Source organism: Musa acuminata, chromosome BXJ1-11 (genome assembly GCF_036884655.1).
Source record: "Musa acuminata AAA Group cultivar baxijiao chromosome BXJ1-11, Cavendish_Baxijiao_AAA, whole genome shotgun sequence".
Taxonomy (NCBI): Eukaryota; Viridiplantae; Streptophyta; class Magnoliopsida; order Zingiberales; family Musaceae; genus Musa; species Musa acuminata.
Window position 1 is genome coordinate 24,002,825 of NC_088337.1, and position 23,516 is coordinate 24,026,340.

The following is a 23,516-nucleotide window of genomic DNA, read 5'->3' on the forward strand; positions in this document are numbered from 1 at the left end:
GCAGTAACCCTGATGCAGCCCAAGAGGGACTCATTTATACAAAAAGGAATAGGGTTAATATTCCTCAAGTGGACAATTTGAGGCGTGAACTCTTAAGAGAGTGTCACGATTCCCTTTGGGCTAGACACCCTGGCATTCACAGAACCTTGGCTCTTGTGAAGAGGGCCTTCTACTAATCGAAGATGGGGACTAATGTGGAGTAATATGTTCGAACATGCCTCACTTGCCAATAAGACAAGGTGGCGTAGTGGAAGTACGTGGGACTTTTGGAGTCGTTGCCCATACAAGAAAGGCCATGGGAGAGTATTTCTTTGGACTTTATATCAAGCTTACCTGTAGTAGGGGGACTCGGATCGATACTCGTGGTGGTCGATCGATTTTCAAAGTATACAACTTTTATTGCTGCACCCCTACACTGTTCAGCAAAGGAGGCAACCAAGCCGATGATGAAGAATATGGTGAAGTATTGGGGAGTCTCGCATAATATTATTAGTGATCGAGATGCTCGGCTCCTGGGACGACTCTGGATCGAGCTATTCAAATTGTTGAGGTCTAAGTTATACTTCTCCACAAGCCTTCACCCCCAGATAGATGGCCAAACCGAAAGAATAAACTCGCTCCTAGAGCAATATCTTTGGCACTACGTGAGTGCCAACCAACGAGATTGGATGATGCTATTGGACATTGCCCAATTCTCCTACAACTTACAGTGGAGCTCTACGTCCAACAAGAGCCCCTTTAAGATTATTACAGGTCAACAACCGTCGACTCCTCACACATTGGCTATCGAATATACTGGGAGTAGTCCGTCAACATATCACTTTGCAAAAGAATGGCACCGAAATACAGATATTGCGTGGGCTTACTTGGAGAATTCGGCCAAAAAGATGAAGAAGTTGGTCGACTTGGGAAGGTGACCGCAAGAGTTCAAAGTCGACGATTTGGTGTTGGTGAAGCTCCAACTAGCATCACTCCAATTCTTTAGGAATAAAGTACACAAAGGATTGGTGCACAAGTATAAAGGGCCCTTCCCAATTATCAATAGGGTGGGCAATATCTCCTACAGGTTGTAGCTGTTGGCGTGGCTCAAAATTCACAATGTTTTTCATGCCAGCAACTTGAAAGCCTACCACTCATATTCGCAAGATACTTCCCGAAGTGTTCCAACTCAACTACCCCCCACTAGAGCCTCCTACAAGAAGTGGGTTGAAACCATTCTGGTGAATTGTAAGATAAAGCTACCCAATGGAGTTGAGCAGACCGAGTACTCGGTGAAGTGATGAAAGCTTCCCCGAACTAAAGCCAGTTGGGAGCCCGAAAACGCCCTACGACATGAAGAAGCAATCATCAACAACTACCAACAAGCATCGATAAGGGCATTGACAGTTTAAGTGGGGAGAATGTCATGAACGATCATCGTGCACTCACAACAACTTTGTTTAATGAACCATTCGTCGCTATTGCATGCTTGAACAGAGACATGGCAACATGTTTTACCTTGGTTTTATATTTTTTTTCTTGTAAAAATATATGTTTGAATAGGTTACAGCGCACAGTGCGACGCTCACTGCACCGGGCCAAAAAGCGCCAAAATGGCTCCGTTTTTGCATGTCGCGGGCTGTTTTCTATAGCTCGCTACAGCGCACGAAATGTCAGCCATCTTAGCACCTTAGAACCCTCCAGGTAGCATAGGGCTAGATGGGGCTTCCGTATATTGTCGAGCGTTGAAAAATCTTCACAAGTTCACACATTGACTTGACGGGAACTTGCCTTCGCGCTCGACACCCGGTGAATAGTTATTTGTGGACTTGCAACTGTTTGTTCTACCTTATAAAGTCTTTGTCTTCCTCCTTTCTCTCTTTTCTCCTATACACACAAGGTGCTTGCTCAATTGCTTGTAAAGCTTCCCTCTTTGCAAGACGTCAGGACTTATCTGTCGCTCATTTTCAATCTAATCAACTTTTGATTTTATAGGTCCTTCGGGACCTGTACGAAATTACAACTAGGTTGAACCTTTGTGGATGCATATGTCACAAAGATGCCTCAAGACTTAGGCAATCCTAGCTAAGTTCGAGAAGTTGGTGCAAGGGTGCATTTCAACTTAGGCAACTTAAGCTAAGTTCGCGTCTTGGCCGCAAGAGTGCCTCACGACTTAGGCAATTCCAGCTAAGTCCATGACAGAAGGTTCGGACTTAGCTCGAACTCTCGAACTCCCAACGAAATCTCGTTCTGGACTCTAGGACTTCATTTTGCTTTATGCCTTGATCGCTATCATAGTTAATCCTGCACACTTGAAACCCACTTCGATCTAGACAATTATTACAAAGCTTGAATCAAGTGTCGTCCGGCATGTCATTGGTTTATCGACACTTCATCTGATTCTTCGACGCATCATCCTCTCTTGTGGCCTATTGCCTAATTGGTCAGTTGACCTCCGCAACTCCGATTTCCTTAGCGTAAGTTTTGCTCTTCTTAGCCCGATGCTCGAACCCATGGTCCGAAGCCTTCTGCCGATATGTCGACTGATCTTTTGGCTCGATGTCCAATCTTCTGACATGTTTTTTTCTGGCCCAACATGATTCTTCCTGTTTTAATTATCTCTCCCTGATCAAAGCTTCCTGCGTTACTCAAAATGCAGATCAAATCATAAACACTATCAATTTGTTTCATCATCAAAATCTGAGATTCAATACTTTGTCGAGTCTTTCTTAGCAACATTTGCTTTACTTGGTCTACCCTTGCTCTTGTCCTTCTTAAGGGACTTTTCTGCTTTCCTTTTCTTTTTGGTCTCACCAGTATAGATAACTGGCTTCTCTTTCTTGATAGTGCTCTCTGCCTCTCTCAATATATTAAGAAGCTTAAGGAGAGTCACCTCAAGCTTGTTCAAATTAAAATTCATTATGAACTGCGAAAAGGAATCTAGTAGGGACTGAAGCACAAGATCCACACATAGGTTATCCTCTATGACCATTCATAGACCTATGAGTTTCTCTATCCACTCAATCATCTTTAGGACATAGTTTTGAACCGGTGTCCCCTCAGTCATCCTAGCGCGGAAGAGGCTCTTAGATATCTTATATCACTAAGTCCTTCCCTGTTCCTTAAATAGTTTGTGGACATGTAGGAGAATGGATCTGGTATCCATCTTTTCATGTTGTCTTTGTAACACTTAGCAAGAGTGAAGTCATCTATATACTTCATATAGTGAGCGATCTCATTCTCGCTTGCCCCTTTCACGGGCATAAGCATCACTGTATTAAGGATGTACGCAATTTTCTTCGCCATGAGAACAATTCTCAAGTTACGAAGCCAATCCATATAATTCGGACTAGTGAGGCGGTTGACATCAAGTATATCACATAAGAGATTTGAAAGCGATATATTTATGAAAATAATGATACAATAGAAATAAAGAACATGCAGATTTTATAAAAAAATAAACAATTAAGATATGAACTTCTATTTTAATATACTCCCACTATTTTACTAGTGAGTCATGCGACACCCTTAGCACATGAAACGGAAGTCTCCGATAGACTTCTAGTGAGGATCGGGATCTAATCAATGTCTTAGTGTAACCTCGAGGGACTTGACCAATCACACTAAGCTCAAAATGTAGACAACTCTTGTCGATCACAACTCCTTATGATTCTCGTCATGTTCTGCCTCCGAATCATCATGATCTCGAGAGATTCGACTAACCATAATATTCGATTAGGTCAATACCATCTTTATAAGATGAGTCTGATTCAATGATATGCCCTCGAGGGACTCGACCAAGCATACCATGTCCTCAGGTCACCGGTGATATCTCTATGTCATAGCCAAGATAGCGAATCGCGATATAGGTGAGCCTCGAGGGACTCGACTAACTCAACCTACATCAAGAATCAGTCTCTACCTATAACGATGGAAGGTCACGTGGGTCAATCTAATTGCATCATGTTTACCGACTTAATATTATTCAGAGAGGAGATTTTGATTTGGCCTCCTAATGTAATATGTCACACACATACATATTTAATATATATCTACATCGCATGCAAATATATATATATATATATATATATGTATATATATATATATATATATATATATATATATATATATATATGTATGTATATATATATATATATATATATATATATATATATATATATATGTATGTATATATATATATGTATGTATATATATATATATATATGTATATATATATATATGTATGTATATATATATATATATGTATGTATATGTATGTATATATATATATATATGTATGTATATGTATATATATATATATATATAATAGGTGTATAAGCAATCACACATCACATGAGCAATCACACTAAATGATCATGGACCACAGCCTAATGTGATCAGGCCCGAGCTAGTAAGCCTAGTCACTCACATCAAGATCTATATATGTAGTGGTGCATCTCCATGCCCTATGATCGTCCATCTCGTCCTCGTCGGTTCCATCAACAACTTGACGTATCTCCATGCATCGCGATCGTCCATCTCAACATCGTGAGTCCTGCTATCACTTCCATGCTCCCGCTGTGCCTCCTCGTGTGATTACAACTTAATCATAGGCACATAGGCCCGACAATAAACGAGAAATGAAATGGAGGCTCGTAGGCCCCAATAATAATAATCATAGGTACACACATCATACGATCCATGATCATCCGTCCACATATCATACATCACATGTAAATATTATTATATAGGACTACTAGATAATAATAATAATAATAATAATCAATTAAACTTTTTAATTAATTAATATTTTATACAATCAGGGACATGTAAGGAATTTTTTTGAATTCTGAGAGGTATTTTCATAATTTAGACAAAGGATAGAACTTAGAATTTCTGAAATTCTGAGAGGCAAAACTATCTTTTGCTTAGAAAACCCTAACCCTCTTCTCTTCTCCCCTATTGTGTTGTCGTCGCCGCCACCCTACCGTCGCCGACCACTTCAAGGGGCGGGGGACATCGTCCTTGCCCGCGAGCGTTATGCTTGCGAGCACTGCCACCCCCATGTTTGCAGCGCCTGCAGGCGCAGCTGCCACACGGCGCTTCGAGTGCTGCCCACCCTTACAGGCAGGCCACCCGTGAGGTTGCCCGCCCTTGCAGGCAAGTCGCCTGTGCGGTTACCTGCCTACGGGTTGTAGGCTGTTGGCCGCAAGTGGCCGGTTGCTGCCCGCTGGCCACCTATACGCAAGTGGCTAGGCCTCAACCAAAGGCTGCAAGCAGCCATTGGCCAACCTGCAAGGGCAGCAACAGTTGCTACCCTCTCTCACCTTTTGCGTCAACAATTTTGACGACAAAAGTCTTCCTAAAACACAATACACGTAGTTCAAAACTAATTTATCGCACAAACAACTTGGCTCTGATACCACTGTAGGGAAATCTAGGCAGCGACATCACATGCACAGCGGAAGAACATAAAAAATAAAATCCTTAATTTCCCAAAAGATGTGTTCGTCGTCGTATGAAGATTGGTATGCAAAAACCACGAAACTTAAAATTACATATATAAAAGATTGTATTACCTAAGGAGATCATATATCTCTTAATCCCAACAGATCTCTAAGAGAGGGTGAAGGAGGTCAAGCGTCCTCATCTCTAGCGGTGATCCACACAGTAAGGTTACGATGATGCTCCTCAAAATACCAAGCTTGCTATCTGAGAAGGAGAGGGGAGGAGAATAGGAGAGGCAACCCAAAAACGCTCTAACCTATAAACCATTGATTCCTTCCTATTTATAGAAGTTCATTGTCAACTTGACCCTAATGGATCCTACCCAATTGGGTATTAGATCTTCATTTAACTATCCAAGCCTCTTAGATTAGTGGATCTCTATCCAATAATCTCCCATTGGCTCTTATTGAATCTCATCCATAGGATCTAATAATTCAATGGCTTATTAGATATTCAATAAGATAGGAGCTCCGACGGATATCTCATATCTGAACCTTTACTCATCACAACGCCTACCATATGTGTGTGACCCTCTAGTTCCAATATCAAGCTGATCGTGAGTCATACCTATCAGAACTCCTTCTAGCTCAATAAATTATCTCCATAATAATTCACTCGACTCATCGACTGCGAACGTAATATGCCACTACGTCGTAATCCCCAGACAATACAGGGGAATCCAATCCATTGGACCTATCTGTTCTTAGTTACTCTGTACCTATAGTCCCTCAGCTATCTAATATCTCAAATACCGTATACTAGATATGGTATTGTTAGACTCATACAGTTTCTATTTAAATCTCCCTCAAATCGGATTCTCCCGAAGAACGCTTTCTCTCTCAATCCGAATAACCTTGCCTAGGGATTTGCCTAAGCAAGAACATTGCCTAAGCAAGAACACATAAGATATTCCTCTCATGACACCGAGAGCGGATGATCCTCTATCGACACTCAATAACCCTCGTAAGGTTAGTCGTCACTCTTGATAACTGATTATACTATATCTAGAACTTCCAAATATATAAGTCTAGTATTAAAGAGTGGTGTACTCATATAGGACATTCTTGGTGTCTCAAGTCTAAGGACCAGATATATCACTGGAACTACGGAATCACTGTCTGACAATGAGGTATTATCAACCATCTAGCATTCCGTAAGCGAATCAATCAGTGAACTCATTCTCCAATGAATTGTATCCCTAATGTCCCCACATGAGCAACTATGATACCAACTACATTTATCATATGGACGGATATATAGCATACTAATCTATCCGATTATCTCGATGTCCTTCTCGAGTAACTTATGACCGGAATTATTTAGGATATGTGTTTAAAGACGAATCGGTCTCATTATCGTGATCTCATTGATTCTCATTGCACAAATCTATGACCATCACAATATATTAAAACAACAAACAATATAAAATAATAAAATATCAAATAATAATAATAATAAGTAAAAAGATTACGTATCAAGTCACACATGTCATCGGAACACTAGGTTAGTTCCTACTCAAAACTATGCAATTGATGTTTATCCTCTTTAAATCACATCTTCACACAGGTGCAATGAAGATGCCCATCTAGAGAGTTAGAATAATAGTTCAGGGATTCAAGATGCAATCCATTTCCGATAAATAATTCAATGGATCTTACTGTTCTATCGAGGAGGGTGCCAAAAGAACAATGGTTTCCCTGCAATGGTTTTGTATCCTTTGGTTCATGATGTTAGCCTATAATTCAGCAATTACAATTCAGCTAATCTGATACAGCAGCCAGAATAGCTCCCGTTCATGATGTTAGCCAATCATTCAGCAATTACAATTCTACTAATCTGATATAGCAGCCAGAATAGCTCCCACTGATAAGTTGTCAGACTAATTTCTTTGGCCAACACCTACAAGATAAGGTACATAAAGGTGAAACATGAGTTAATAACCTTGTTTGGCAGTAAATTGTGCAGACAAGATTCACATAAAAAGGTGCCAAACATAAACCTCAACTCACTGGTCATATTTGAGAACCTAAAGGAACAAAGAGGAGAAAATTCTTGGACCTTGCCATTCAACTTATCTTTTATTTGTTGACAAGATGAATAATACCATTATATACAACGGCATGATATCCTCATTCAAGTACAATATTTCCAAATCCAAAAGAGATCATGATATGTGAACTCCATTATTTCACCCTCCTCAATCTTGAACATTATAGGGGGACAAATGACATGTTCTTTCTCTTAAACAAAACAGATCATACAATATAACACAAGCAAAAGAAGATACAAGTGCTACATTGACAAAAGGAATCATACTTCAAACTGAATCAACCCCTTCCACCTGCTGCTGCTGAGCAAGATATCGTTCTCTTCTTTCTTTCTGAAAATAAAAAAGGAAGGGAACTGGAAAAAATGCTCATTCGAAAGAAGAAAATGCATAGAAGCCAAATAGCAAGGAAAAAGAGTATTACCCATTCATCAATAACCAGTCCTTCTCCAACAATCCGAGGACCTGTGTCTTCAGGGAGCTTCTTGCGTGCCTCCAGCGCGGCCTCAGCCTCAGCCAGTTGCCTCTTCAGCTTCTCCATTTGCTTCAAAAAAGTATATTGCAATTTACACCACAAGTCATCTACTAGTCCATGATAAGAACAATTACTGTGTGTGCAATTGGCTTACAGGGCAGGGGTGATCTGGGTCCAGGAAGACAACCCTCAGAATTTGCTCTACTGCAACCTGATCTTTCTGCTCATCAAACTGTTGAACAGGTATATAACAGCAATAGCTTCACATGACATTTTGGCACAGAAACAGAAAAAGCTGATGAACATTTGCAAGTTTGACATTAAGTTAAGAAACTGACTGAAGATGCCTATTACAAAGCATCATTCTCATCGAGCACTTTTGAGAAGCTCTGGTACTCTCATAGCATTTTCAACATACTCAACAGAATTCTGAAACAAAAAGAACTTTTGGATGGACAAATAGTTCTGTGTTCTATACAAGGTTCGCAATACCGTACTGTCACGAACGGTCGTCGCGCACCCGCAACAACTCCGTTCAACGAACCGTTCGTCGCTCACACCTGCATGTACAGCTGCTTGACAGCATGTTTTCTCTTGGTTTTTGGTCATTTTGCTTGTAAATATGTAAATTCGAACAAGCTGCAGCGTTGCAAAGCGACCGCTCACCGAACCGAGCAAAACAGCCCCAAAACAGCTCCGTTTTCGCGTGCCGCGGGAGGTGAGCGGAGAACTGCCTCCGCTCACCAAAATGTCACCCATCTCAGACCCTAGGAACCCCCTGGGTGGCACAGGGCTGGATGGGGCTTCGGTTATATACCGGGCGTTGAGATCTCTTTCGCAAGTTCGCACGTGACCTTTACGGGAACTTGTCTTTGCGCCCGGGACCAGGTGAGCGGCTGTTTGTGGGCTTGCAGCTGTTCGTTCATCCTTGAAAGCCTTGTTTTTCTCCCTCTCCCTCTTTTCTCTTGTGCACACAGGGTGTTCGTCGAATTGCTTGTAAAGCTTCCCTTTTCGCGAGACTTCGGGACTTGTCCGTTGCTCGTTCTTTCGAACTAACTTCTTTCTCTTTTACATGTCCTTCGGGACCTGCGAGAGGTTACAAAGTGGGCTGATCCTTGCGGTGCAAGATCGCAAGGGCGAAGTGCGACTTAGGCAACGCAAGCTAAGTCCGCGTCTTTGCCACAAGGGTAACTCGCGACTTAGGCAACGCAAGCTAAGTTCGCGTCTTTGGCCGCAAGGGTGCCTCACGCCTTAGGCAATTCCAGCTAAGGTCGTGACATTGTGGTATCAGAGCGGGCAAGCTCTTCGATCGAACAGCGAACGAACTTCGCAACTTCGCCATGGCAAAGCATCGTGGCGAATCAAGCAAGACGGGGCAAGCCGGACCCTTGCCCCAAGCAGCCGCAGGTGGGCTGCACGTGCACACTCGCTCTCATGCTGTTGGAGCCGCTCAAGAGGAGCGCGGCAGCGAACAGGATGAGCGAGAAGTTGGCCACTCTCCGCGAGCGGAGGAAGCGCAATCTGGTGCGCTAACTGGGAAAAAGAGTCATAAGGAGAGACTCACGACGGCGGAAACCCGCCTGGATGTTCTTGAAGCGAGCATGGAGGAACTCTACCATGACCAACAAAGACTTGTTGGGGTAGAGAGCTCGCAAGAGGAAGCGGAGTCTAGAATCGACAAGGTCGAGGCCCTAGTCGACCAACTGTCGGATGACACCAAAGACTCCGTGCAACACTTACAGGATGTTGTGGCGGAACTCACTGCAAAGGTGGCTATGCTCACAAGAACACTAAATGCGGGAGGAGGCAACACCCGCGTTGCACCGCCACAAAATTTAAGGGCACCTGAGCCTCATGGATATGGAGGGGCCAGAGTTGCCAAGGAGCTCGAGAACTTTTTGTTCGACATAGAGCAATACTTCCGAGCTACGAGGCCCGATTCTGAAGATACCAAAGTTTCTATAGCAACAATGTATCTGAACGGAGATGCGAAACTTTGGTGGCGAACTCATTGGGAAGAGATCCAACAAGGTCGGTGTCGAGTCGACACATGGGAGGACTCGAAGCGGGAGTTGAGAACTCAGTTCCTACCGGAGAACACAGAGTTCGTCGCAAGAAGGAAGTTGAGACAACTCCGCCAAAGCACCACCATCCGAGACTGTGAAACAGTTTTCTGCACTAATGCTGGACATACAGGACATGTCCGAGAAGGACAAGTTGTTCAGCTTCCTCGATGGTTTGAAACCATGGGCTCAACAGGAGCTAAATCGAAGGAATGTTACCGATGTGGTCGAGGCAATTGCTGCTGCAGAAAGGCTCACCGACTTTGTTTCCTCTGAAGACCCAGCGAGAAGGAAACAATTTTCAGGCAATCGCCCTCCAAAACATTCTCGAGGGAAGGAGCTCGGGGGCGAACAAAAGAAGAAGAGCTCCCACAAAGGGCCGAACCCAAAAGGCAAAGCCTCAAAACCTGGAGGATGCTTCTTGTGCGGAGGACCGCACATGGTAAGGGAGTGCCCACAGAAACAGGCACTCAATGCTTTGACGGCTTCCATCCACCCTCCCCGATCGGACAAGGGCAAAGCTGTTGCTCTTAGTTCGAGCAGTTCAGAATCCAGCAGCAACGATGAGGAGTCGCAAGGACCCCGAATGGGAGCAATGCGTCTGTTGAATGCTATGCGGGGTCAAGTGGGGGAGGACATGAAGACGAAGGCACAAAAAGCAGGAAGTAGCGAGCTGATGTATGTGGACATTAAGCTAAATGGCCAAACGACCCGTGCAATGGTGGATACGGGCGCTACCCACAACTTCACAGCCGATCGCGAAGCATAGCGACTTGGGTTGACCTTGGAGAAGAGCCCAAGCCGAATGAAGGCGGTGAACTCGAAGGCCAGGCGAATCTGCGGGTTAACGAAGGGTGTTCCTATCAAAATCGGGACTTGGAGCGGAAACACCAACATGATGGTCGTGCCACTGGACGACTTCCAAGTTATTCTCGGAATGGAGTTTATGCACGCGGCAAAGTTGGTGCCGATGCCGTTCTTGAACTCCCTATGTATGATGGGAGGCGATGACCCCTGCGTGGTTCCCGTCTCTCGGAGAGGAACTAAGGAGCCCCAACACATTTCGGCATTACAATTGAAGAAAGGGGTGCGAAAAGGCGAGTTGACATTTGTGGCTGCTATGAAGCTAGAGCCACTCAACGAGGAGGCCATTCAAGAACCTGCTGTGGTGGCGAACGTCCTAAAAGAGTTCAAAGATGTTATGCCACCCGAGTTGCCGAAGAATCTTCCACCACGCAGAGGCGTGGATCACAGTATCGAGCTGGAGCCAGGAGTGAAGCCTCCAGCGAGACCACCCTACCGCATGCCCCCTCCAGAGTTGGCAGAACTCAGGAAGCAGTTAGGTGAACTGCTAAGCAGTGGTCTCATCCGCAGCTCTAAAGCACCTTTCGGAGCTCCAGTTCTCTTCCAGAAGAAACAAGATGGGAGCCTCCGATTATGCGTCGACTACCGAGCCCTCAACAAAGTAACAGTGAAGAACAAGTATCCCATCCCGCTCATCGCGGACTTGTTCGGCCAATTGGGCAAGGCTAAGTATTTCTCAAAACTCGACCTTCGGTCGGGGTATTGGCAGGTGCGCATTGCTGAAGGTGACGAAGCGAAGACTACCTGTGTGACCAGGTATGGAGCGTTTGAGTTCTTGGTGATGCCTTTCGGCTTAACCAACGCTCCGGCCACATTCTGTACTCTCATGAACCAGCTATTCAAGGAGTATTTGGATAAGTTCGTGGTCGTCTACCTGGATGATATCGTCGTCTACAGCCAAACGCTCGAGGAGCACGTCAAGCACCTTCGGATGATTTTCAAGGTTCTCAAGGAGAACACTTTGTTCGTGAAAAGGGAGAAATGCTACTTTGCTCAAACTGAGATCTTATTCTTGGGGCATCGAATCGGTGATGGCTCCATTCGAATGGATAAGTCGAAGGTGCCAAAGTTAAGATCCTTCCTTGGTTTCGTCAATTACTATCGACGCTTCATAGTGGGATATTCGAAGCGGGCAACCCCACTGACGGAGTTGCTGAAGAAGGAGCAGCCTTGGAAGTGGTCGGACAAATGTGAGATAGCATTCTAAGATCTGAAGGCTACTGTTCTGGAAGAACCGGTGCTCAAATTGCCGAATTATGGAGAGCCCTTTGAAGTCCATACAGATGCTTCGGACTTCGCTATTGGGGGAGTACTCATGCAGGAGGGTCATCCGGTGGCCTACGAGAGCCGCAAACTCAACGAGACCGAGTGGCGGTATCCAGTGCATGAGAAGGAGATGACAGCAGTGATCCACTGTCTACGAGTTTGGCGACACTACCTCCTCGGGTCGCGATTTGTGCTGAGGACAGACAACATCGCCCTGAGCTATTTCCAAACTCAGAAGAAGCTCTCCCCAAAGCAGGCTCGATGGCAGGACTTCCTGGCTGAATTTGATATGGCAATGGAGTACAAGCCCGGGAAGGCGAACGTCGTGGCCGATGCACTAAGTCGGAAAGTGGAAAGTGTGAATGTCGTACAACTGAAGGGCAGAGGCCAAGCAAGTCAGTTGCACTCCAACTTTCTTTCCCGAATCAGGGATGGGCTGTATAGTGATCCCCAGGCAGTTATCCTGATGCAGCTCATCAAAGAAGGCAAGGCACGACGATTTTGGGTCAAGGAGGGACTTGTTTACACAAAAGGGAATAGGGTTTATGTTCCCCGAGTAGACAATTTAAGGCGTGAGCTCTTAAAAGAGTGTCACGATTCCCTTTGGGCTGGACACCCAGGCATTCACAGAACATTGGCTCTCGTGGAGAGGGCCTTCTACTAGCCGAAAATGGGGATTGATGTGGAGGAATATGTTCGAACATGCCTTACTTGCCAACAAGACAAGGTGGAGCAGCGGAAGCCGGTGGGACTTTTGGACCCGTTGCCCGTACCAGAAAGGCCGTGGGAGAGCATTTCCTTAGACTTCATATCAAGCTTACCACCTGTAGGGGGACTCGGATCGATACTCGTAGTGGTCGATCGGTTTTCAAAGTATGCAACTTTCATTGCTGCTCCCCTACACTGTTCAGCAGAGGAGGCGGCCCAGCTGATGATGAAGAATGTAGTGAAGTATTGGGGAGTCCCGCACAATATCATTAGCGATCGAGACGCTCGGTTCCTGGGACGATTTTGGACCGAGCTGTTCAAATTGTTGGGGTCAAAGTTATACTTCTCTACAAGCCTCCACCCCTAGACGGATGGCCAGACTGAAAGGATAAATTCGCTCTTGGAGCAATATCTTCGGCACTACGTGAGTGCCAATCAACGAGATTGGGTGAAGCTGTTGGACATTGCCCAATTCTCCTACAACTTGCAGCGGAGCTCTGCATCCAACAAGAGCCCCTTCGAGATTATCACAGGACAACAACCGTCGACTCCGCACACCATGGCAATTTGGTATACTGGGAGTAGTCCATCAGCCTATCATTTCGCAAAGGAGTGGCATCGAAATGCCGATATTATGCGGGCTTACTTGGAGAAGGCGGCAAAAAGGATGAAGAAGTGGGCAGACTTGGGAAGGCGACCGCAAGAGTTCAAAGTTGGCGATTTGGTGTTGGTAAAGCTCCAACCAGCATCACTCCAATTCTTTAGGAACAGAGTCCACAAAGGATTGGTGCGCAAGTATGAAGGACCCTTCCCAATTATCAGCAGGGTAGGCAACGTCTCTTACAAGTTGCAGCTGCCAGCGTGGTTCAAAATTCACAACGTCCTTCACGCCAGCAACCTAAAAGCCTACCACTCGGATCCGCAAGATGCTTCCCGAAGTGTTCCAACTCGGCTACCTCCCATCACAGCCTCCTACGAGAAGCGAGTGGAAACCATTCTGGCGGATTGCAAGATAAAGCTACCCAACGGAGCTGAGCAAACAGAGTACTTGGTGAAGTGGCGAAAGCTTCCCCGAACTGAAGCCAGTTGGGAGCCTGAAGAAGAAGTCATCAACAACTACCAACAAGCGTCGACGAGGCCGTCGACAGTTTAAGTGGGGGAGAATGTCACGAACGGTCGTCGCGCACCCGCAATAACTCCGTTCAACGAACCGTTCGTCGCTCACACCTGCATGTATAGCTGCTTGACAGCATGTTTTCTCTTGGTTTTGGGTCATTTTGCTTGTAAATATGTAAGTTCGAACAAGCTGCAGCGTTGCAAAGCGACCGCTCACCGAACCGAGCAAAACAGCCCCAAAACAGCTCCGTTTTCACGTGCCGCGGGAGGTGAGCGGAGAACTGCCTCCGCTCACCAAAATGTCAGCCATCTCAGACCCCAGGAACCCCCTGGGTGGCACAGGGCTGGATGGGGCTTCGGTTATATACCGAGCATTGAGATCTCTTTCGCAAGTTCGTACGTGACCTTTACGGGAACTTGTCTTTGCGCCCGGGACCAGGTGAGTGGCTGTTTGTGGGCTTGCAGCTGTTCGTTCATCCTTGAAAGCCTTGTTTTTCTCCCTCTCCCTCTTTTCTCTTATGCACACAGGGTGTTCGTCGAATTGCTTGTAAAGCTTCCCTTTTCGCGAGACTTCGGGACTTGTCCGTTGCTCGTTCTTTCGAACTAACTTCTTTCTCTTTTACATGTCCTTCGGGACCTGCGAGAGGTTACAAAGTGGGCTGATCCTTGCGGAGCAAGATCGTAAGGGCGAAACGCGACTTAGGCAACGCAAGCTAAGTTCGCGTCTTTGCCACAAGGGTAACTCGCGACTTAGGCAACGCAAGCTAAGTTCGTGTCTTTGGCCGCAAGGGTGCCTCACGCCTTAGGCAATTCCAGCTAAGGTCGTGACAGTACCGTACCGGTATTTCGACCTGGGCTCGGTACCGATACGGTACGGTATACCGAGCGGTACACCTGGGTGTACCGAGTACTGTAGCACTACTACAGTGCTACAGTGCTCTCGGACCGGTAACAGTCGGTCCGCGTACCGACAACCTATCGGACCGGTACGTACCGCCCGTATCGGGCGGTACGACAGACCCTGGTTCTATACACTTGTGTGATAAAAAATGAAAATATAAAAAATATACTCAAATTGAACACACTATTCACTTATGAAATAGGTAGATGATATTTCTCATGATAAAGTTTGTAATATAAAGTCCATAAGTTTATCACATATCTGTGCACTTAAATAATTGCATTACTTCACATTGTTCACATTTATTTTTCCATGTTACACCAAGGTTTTCTGAAATATGAATTTGTTAGATAACTAGAAGGGGCTCCAAACATAGTGAATCACTAGAAAACTAAAATAGCTAATAAGTTAGTAGAGATATCCTCAATGGTGTGGAAGAGCATAGAATTTCAACATAACCATGGATGCTTTTTTTTTTCTTTATTTCAACATAACCATGCATTTGAAGCAACAGTGGAAAAAAAATTGAATGATAGAATCCTCTGGAAGAGTTGCTCTAGAAAAAGATATTCTGTATTAAACTTTTAATAGACTGGTGAAATGAGACCCAAAATGGATTAAGCCATATCCAGTTAAAACCAGCCAAACTTTCATATTTAGTGATGAGTTTATTTAGATTAAACTAAAATTTCAAGTTTTGGCAAAATGGAACACAAGCTCAGCCATAGAGAAACAGACATATGGAATCAAGCTGAAAGGAAGAGATAAAAATAGACTTACTAGCTCTGGTACATATTCCATAGGACCATTCACCTTCAAGCTAACAATCTTGAACTTAACCTTGCTCTTTTGATCCATTGGCTTTTCATTATTCTCTGGTTGCTCAACAAACTTGAAAACTGCCACCGGGGTGGAAGTTTTTTTTAAAAAGTACATCCTCGATATGAGCTGATTATTGCATCCGTTAGAGAAATCATTTAAGAATAACATAAGGAGGAAAAAAAATTTACCAGTAGCAATGATACTCTCCCCTGGGGAGAGTATACCTCCAGGAGGACGCATGAAACAGCTCTTTGGTGCAGTTGTTTGAAACTAAATCCACTTAGAATAATCAAAATTTGCCCAAGAATATTTTAGAAAAAAGTAAAAGAAACATGGAAAAAAGTAGGCCATTGTAACTTTAGTTGATATTTCAAACAGAAACATCATGCTCGATGAAAAACATAAAAAAAATATTTTAGAAGAATTAATTATTACAAAGAACATATATTAAGCTGAAGACTGTGTATTACTACTAAGAAATAAGTCAGAAAACAGGTAATAGCTAGAATAAGATGAAAGATCACACACACCTTAAATGCCACATGCGACTTGCTGGTGTTCTTAATCCTGACTGCACTTCGCACCTGTTTTCCAGGTTCATCTTCAACAAAGAAACCATATAAACTAGAAGGTTAATCACAGAACACCCCGGCATATATTCTCTGACAGGCAGCTTCTCAAAAAGAATTCTCAAACTAGAAGCAGAAGCTATATTTAATTTCATTAAACCATCACAGTTTTTGTTGGCTAAACAAGAAGACATTAGAATAACATAAGGAAAAAAAACAATACTCAAAAGCATAACACAGACAAGAAAAAAGGAGCAACCTTATTGACTAATATCCAACGGTAGAAAACCATACTACAACCTCTTTACTTGAACACATTAAAGAACCTTTTATCAGGTAATCAGGCATAAAGTTTTAGGGGAAAGAAGCAAACGTCAAAACTCAAACCTAAGCAACTGAATCATTCTGTAACAACAACCAAGGTTAACGAGAGACAGAAAAGGAAGACTAATATTACAGCAATTAATATTATAACAACAGATCATAAGAAAGTATCGAATTAGCAAATGGCTATAACAATCAGAAATTGGTTTCCCAGGAGAGAAAAAGAAAACAACTTTGCTGTAAAACTACAGAATGTAATGGTGTAATATGTCTAAATTGGATTACGATCCATAGAAAGAGACCCAAAGTTAGGGTACTTTGAGTCTCCATAACTCGCATCTGAGATAATGGATCGAAAGAACAAATCTACAAATTTAGAAGTTAATCCACCTTTTATTACCTAAATTTAAACAGTAGCCACCAAAAGAAGTACTTTTACGAGAAAGAAGGGCCCAAATCAGAAGCAAAAGCCACAATTTTTGGCCAATTCAGCCCCCAAAAAGTCTCGAGATCCGCGAACACCAAATAAAAAAGAGAAAAAGATCACTCCTTTCTAAGCTTCAAACGAGATCTAACGAAAAAAGATTGAAAAATCCGACAACAAGAACCCATAAAATAGTTACCAGAGCAAGCACTCACAAGGGAAGTAGAGCTTGGTGGGCGGATCGAGCCGAAGGCGGCGTCTGGTGGGCAGCAGCGACCTGGCAACCGACGACACCGAGGTGGCGCCGGAGCTGCGCCTTCCGGCCTGCGCCGCTGCGGCCCCTCCCTCCACCTGCCCCGTCTGGCCCTGCCCCGACGATCGGTAATGGTGGCTATGCGTCAAAATGAACGTCGACGAAGAGTTGGACGACGATCCTCCATCACCTCCGCCCCCGCCGCCGAAGAAAGGCAGCCGGCAAATCCCCCACCCCTTCCCCTCCGTCCCCGCCTTGACTTCGGCTAACGCCATGGCGAACACCTCCCAGATCGGCTACCAGACTCCTGCTCCTTATCAATCGCCGGCGGGGGACCAGATCGATGCAGTATGAATCGCGCTACCAAGGGCACGTAAAAGAAGCCACTGCGCTGGCCTCCGTAAGCTCAATGGTCTGCTTTGGAGTCCGGGAACCTTCTTGTGAGAGAGAGAGAGAGAGAGAGAGAGTCGGTGGGTGGATGGGTGAGGTGGCACGGCATAGTTATTGGTCAGCCACATCCAATCACCGCTCCTTGACTTACTCCTGTGTTTCAGTATTTTATTCAGTATTATGTGACAATTTATTTTTAAAAATAATTTATTAAAATTAGGTTGCATTGACCTAAATTCAAATTACTAAAAATTGATCTTTTTGTATTGAGAATAATTATTATGAAAATTGAAAAATAATGTAATATTTTATTATATGATATGAATGATCAAAATCCAAACCACAAAAATTAGTCTGACTGAATAGAAATTCTTTAACGGCAAGAAGCTTTTGCATGATAGATTTGTAACGATTTCTTTTCCATAACGATATAATGTACATTATTAATATTATTAGTATTATTAATGCCATGCATGATGATGTCATAAGGTCTGGTAAGAGGACCGGAGAGTGACCGAAGTCGGCGAGGGTTGTGGCCTCATTAATGGCCTGGTGGAGCCGGTTGACTTGTTAAGTCAAAGTGCCGTCATTTGCCCACTCAGGGGAAGTAACCGAATGTTTGTGGGCGGCAGCGTGGGGCGCAACCTCGTGCTGTGGACGGCCCTTGGGGCAGGGGAAGCGCTGCCATGGCCACGCGAGGAGCAACGGCATCAAGATGACTGTGTTCTCCAGGACTCTCAATTGATATGCTTGCGGCACTGCATCGATAAATATGTATGCCGTCTGTGGTCAGGTGGCGTTGGGCTTGAAGTTGTTCGAGGAAATGCGGCGCTTCATTGATAAAAATGTGCGCCATGTGTGATCGAGCGAGAGTTGGGCTTGAAGGTGTTCGAGGAAATGAGGCACCTTAATATTTATGCCGTGTGATCAGGTGGGGTTGGCCTTGAAGGTGTTCGAGGAAATGTGGCACCTCAATGATATTTATGTATGTCGTGTGTGGTCAGGTGGGGTTGGACTTGAAGTCGTTCGAGGAAATGCAGCACTTCATTGATACATGTGTCTGTCGCGTGTGTGGTCAAGCGGAGTTGGGCTTCAAGTTGTTTGAAGAAATGCAGCACTTCATTTGTTGGAGGAAATGCAGCTAAGACTGCCATGACCTAGGAGGATCGAACCATTTGACTCAAATTACTAACCCAAGATAAAGGTAGTTTGTTGGCGAGCGGAAGCAGATATGGTGTCCTGGCATGTCCATGATCTTTGTGCAATTTCTCAGTGATGAAGACCAGGTAACATGCCTCTCCTTGTGCATTAAACAAAGGGACTAGGTTTCAGTCATAAGTGGGACTAATGGATGTGCACGAGTACCTTTTAAGTAGCATGTCTCTTATCCTGGTGGAAGAAAGTTGGAAGCAGATGAGGGAATTCTACATGCAAAGTTATGGTTTTTGAACAAAGTAAATATTTCTAGTTTTTCTACCAAAAAGAAAAAAGAGTAATGAGATCTGGTTTCAGTTCTTAGCAGTTGATACTTTTTCTTGAAGGACAGGATAGCAATCTACTGAATATATTGGAAAGTGGAGCGTGGTAAAAGCAATTTTCCGATTGCAAAATAGAGAAACCACATTGAACAGAAGAAGAGAGAGCTCTTTGGATCTATCATGTGAACATGACAAAGAGAGCATGTCAAGACTGACTTCTTACTTACTCGCCAGGTTAGTAACGATTCATCTTTTTCTTTTTCTTGAGCCTCTTAAGCTACATTTGTTGTTTCATCTAAAAATTTAATCCAGTATTTGAGACATGATTTTATGAGCTATATTCTTAATGCTCATCCTCACATAACGGTGGTAGACTGACTCAAACAAAGCACGTGAGAGTCAAAGAGACACATTTTCCCTTTTAATGCATGCATAGATATGATTTGAACATTCCATATCTATTTTTTTACTATCATCATATCATTTAAAAGTTTAAGTCATTAGATGAAACATAATATATTGATTTATATCTTAACAAATTGATGATTCTTGATAAAATGTCTTCTTGTCTCGTTATTCCAGAAGGAACTGAAGTTAGCAGGTTCATCAAATGTATTAGAAACATCGAAAATGGATCTCTGTATCTGTAAGGAAAAGCCACATTAGAAACACATGGTTGATATCCTCTCTGCTCAGGGTGCAAAACCTACAATCATCTGGGCTATGTAAGAAGACTGGTATGCTAATTTGTTGGTGTGGGACAGAGGGTTCGATTAGAGTAATAGTTTATGATACCCAAGAAGCATTTAGGATGCGTTTAATTTCATCTTTGTTTTCCAATTTATTCTCCATAAAAAAATAGAAAAATGTGTAATATTTCAAATTTCAGAGTTGTCCCTCCTCTACTTGTCCAACTAACATGTGAATTTATGCTTATGGTGGTGAAAATGTCAGCAGTGGAGATGACTGTAATATTTTGTTAAGAGTAATGCTCCTGGCAGCATTTGGTGGTGGTGGATATAATGATCATGATGATCATGATGGTAGGTGAGATTTCTTGCACATGGAACTTTTCAATACCTTCCCATACACACTTGTAGACAGATATGATTGGAAGATCTATGGCATTGAGGTGTTTGAGTAGTAGCATTCGAAATATAATCTACTAAAGCACAATGCAATAGAGGTTGCATAAGTGCTTAAAAATCTATTGAATTACCCCTTGTAAGTTTTGTTTGATTTTAACTAAGTTCAAAATCTCAAGTAAACTCTTTGGAAGCAGGATTCTCTTGAAGGCATTGCATCCTCTTCAACTAGGTAATATACTATTAGAAAAATATTCATATGTGAGATAAAGATTGGATAAAGACTAAATAATAGTTTCACATTTCTAAGGATTTGAAGAAATGGGTAATATTTAGTTATGTTTGAGTTATAACTTAATAGCACATTGTTCTCATTAGTATCCGATCTCATATATGGTAGTCTTGACCTAGTTTGGCTCAAACTCATTAGACCCAAGATTGATAAAAGAAATGAGTAAAATAAATTTAGATGTTGATTGTAGCAAAGTGAGCCAGATAATATGTCAAATCATAATTCACTTAAAACCTATGGATAAGGGGAAGATAGATGAATTCACACATGAACAAGTAGATATTAGGAAAATATTTATGTATAAGATGAAGATTGAAAGAAAAATTAAATCACAGCCATATATTGCTAAGGGTTGAAAAAGCTAAATGATTAAAGTTTCACCCATAGCTTAACAGCTTAAGCTTTTAAAGTTACTTTTGTTTTACATTAGTGTTCAATCTCTAATGTGATGGTCTCGACCGAGTTTGACTCAAGACTAATCTTACTGAAATGCAGGAAGCATCTTTAGAGAAATCTATTTCTTAAGAATAATGACTTCAGCTTCAGCATCATGGCGAAGAAGTCGCTGTACTTCATTGGGGGGATTGTTGCGCCAAATTTGTGGCTTTTGATATCGGTATCCCAGTTTGGCAAACTCATGAGCAACTCTGTTCCCTTGCCTGTATATATGGGATACACTGAAGTCATTCAGCTGGGGAATCAACACCCTAATCTCTCTCACAATTCTTAGATCTTCCTTGGACTTCAATCTCACCTCGTTCATGAAAACATCTACCACCGTCTTTGCATCGCCTTCAACCCAGATACTGTGCCACCCGTTCTGCAAGGCCAGCTCAAGGCCTCGTTTGCAAGCAGCTAACTCTGCAACGGAGCTCGTCGCCCTCCCAATGCATTCAGCATATCCCAGCATGAACAGCCCTTCGTGGTCCCGGCACACACCACCTATGCTGGCGTTGCTGAATTTGCACTTGGAAGCTCCGTCAAAGTTCAACTTGATCCACCCGGAATAAGGTTTTTCCCACACAAACGAAGATGCATTGCTGTGGTGATTCCTTTGGGTCAAGAGCCTGAGTGAGGTCTTGACACAACTCCTGATCATTTCAGGGTATGATGTTGGGAAGATAATCTGATGAAGTTTGACACATCTCCTGATCATGGAGAAAGATTATAATGAGCAGAAGAAGAAAGAAGAAGAATAGAGGAAGAGGGGGAGAAAGCTATACATGAACTTGTGCAGCAAAACTAATTTAAAGGTTTGAAGGGGAGGAGACTTGAGGAACTCACCATCCAATTCTAGCAAATACCAATCAAAGCACTCCTATAAAAGAAAAGAATATGTCCTTAAACTGTCCATGTCAAAAGTAGCCATTGGTGTTGTTCCTGAAAAAACTGCCTAAAAAGCCTTAAGGTAGACATTTTTTGCCCAAATATTAGCTCCTATCTATGAATTTGTTATATTTAACACAACAACTCAAAGTTTGACTTTGTGATCCCATAGTACCAGATTCTCCATTGACTTCTTATTTGTTTTGATAAGTTTGTGTACACTGATCCTCCCTAGACTCTCTCGGTTGTTTCAGTGTTTTCAATTGGGTTGTAAGTGCTTGTTCATTTGCTTCACTTGTATGTTCTATATCGAAAAATATGAAAGTGTCAATGAGATTCCTTGTTATGAGATGAAACAAAGATTTTGATTGCCACAGGTATTGTCTTGCCAAAATTTTGGCATTTCTTCTCTTTCCTAACAAGCAACACAAAGGTTCAGTGTCTCAATATGAACAAGATGTACAGTAGATAAATTGGTCACCTTTCTGATATGGGATGACCCATGTCTTCTTTTTCAAATATTGTTGTTCTCGAACATTGCAGCAATTTATTGATTTTAGAGAATTTTCATGTATCCATGTTTTTGTTTTTTTTTTTAACAGTATTTATCTTACTTATCCTCACATAAAGCAAGTGTTCTGAGATGGCTAACAAATGAGAAAGAATAATAGATAAAAAATTCATAATTCATTGTTCATGATTATGTTTAGGAGAAATCAAAAAGGTAAAAAGGATTAGTAAATAACTCCACGAATAGTTTTCTTTCTGGAATCCTTCCAAATAACAAAAACTTCCTAGTTGTTTTATAGGGCAGAATCGGAATACCATTTTGACTTTGATTATGGCATACAACTAATATTCCACTTGTATGTAGTATATTTTAATATCCTTAAAATCTCACAAAAAAATATTTTACAATAATATTTAAGTGGTTTTTAATCCTAAAGTTAAGGCAAACTTCAGTTTAAATTGGGTAAATTAATAAAAACCATAATTTCGTACTTTTAAAGGGTTGATATAATTTTTGTCTATTTTAATGGTTCAAAAATAGAAAAAAAATGGTCATACAGGCATTGTAACTGTTTACAATGTTCTCTGAAAATTTAAGAATCTTTTAAAAATATGGAATGTGAGTTACATTCTTTTTGAATGAAGTTAATATTTTTTTTAAATAGAGTATAAAAACAGTGTAACTCTAATCTTCAAAAACTTTTTTATATCCTTAAAAAAACTCAGAAAATCTTATAACTAATTTTCAAGTGTTTTTTGTCCGCCGCCGCATTCCCAGCTAGCTCCAAAACCTAATCACAAAGCAGAGAATGAGCCACACCAAACCAAACGACAGCAAAATAACACGAAAGACTAAAGCTGGAAAGAAGGAAATCAAGAGAATTAATTGCAAGACTAATCCAGATCCAAAAACTACAAATCCTGAAGGGAAATTGCAACCAAACCCGGGAATATATTGCTGGAAACCGCCGAAGAACCCAAATTTCACACGCATGAAAAAAAAAAAAAAAAAAAGGATCTTAAATCCTAGATTTTGCATAAACTACACAAACCACGGATTTCAAGAAAAGATCCCCCAAATTGAAGAGGAGAGACAGAGAATATATCGCAAGAAGA

General features: G+C 42.6%; 1 protein-coding gene and 1 long non-coding RNA gene across 8 annotated transcripts; one reads left to right on the top strand and one right to left on the bottom strand.

The window, feature by feature from the left end:
• Positions 1–7,116: 7,116 nt before the first annotated feature.
• On the bottom strand, positions 7,117–17,781 carry LOC135585810 (vesicle-associated protein 4-2-like). Of its 3 annotated transcripts, XM_065090104.1 has the most exons (8): positions 17,282–17,780; positions 16,280–16,350; positions 15,938–16,019; positions 15,708–15,826; positions 8,164–8,241; positions 7,959–8,078; positions 7,804–7,867; positions 7,117–7,386 (listed from the first exon to the last, which is right to left on the bottom strand). In XM_065090104.1, the coding sequence occupies exons 1-7, from the start codon at positions 17,592–17,594 to the stop codon at positions 7,805–7,807; spliced, it is 846 nt and encodes a 281-aa protein (XP_064946176.1). In that variant the 5' UTR covers positions 17,595–17,780; the 3' UTR covers positions 7,117–7,386; position 7,804. The 3 variants fall into 3 exon arrangements, with proteins under 3 accessions (XP_064946176.1, XP_064946175.1, XP_064946178.1); XM_065090103.1 differs by lacking the exon at positions 7,117–7,386 and having other exon boundaries at positions 7,658–7,867; XM_065090106.1 differs by lacking the exons at positions 7,117–7,386; positions 15,938–16,019 and having other exon boundaries at positions 7,658–7,867; positions 15,708–15,875; positions 17,282–17,781.
• A 446-nt stretch (positions 17,782–18,227) lies between these two features.
• LOC135597314 (uncharacterized) lies at positions 18,228–22,266 on the top strand. 5 transcript variants are annotated; one of them, XR_010481213.1, is made up of 4 exons: positions 18,228–19,163; positions 19,256–19,421; positions 20,145–20,234; positions 21,060–22,266. It is a non-coding gene; the product is annotated as an uncharacterized LOC135597314 (long non-coding RNA). The 5 variants fall into 5 exon arrangements; XR_010481215.1 differs by having other exon boundaries at positions 18,228–18,995; positions 19,086–19,421; XR_010481211.1 differs by having other exon boundaries at positions 18,228–19,421.
• Positions 22,267–23,516: the final 1,250 nt, after the last annotated feature.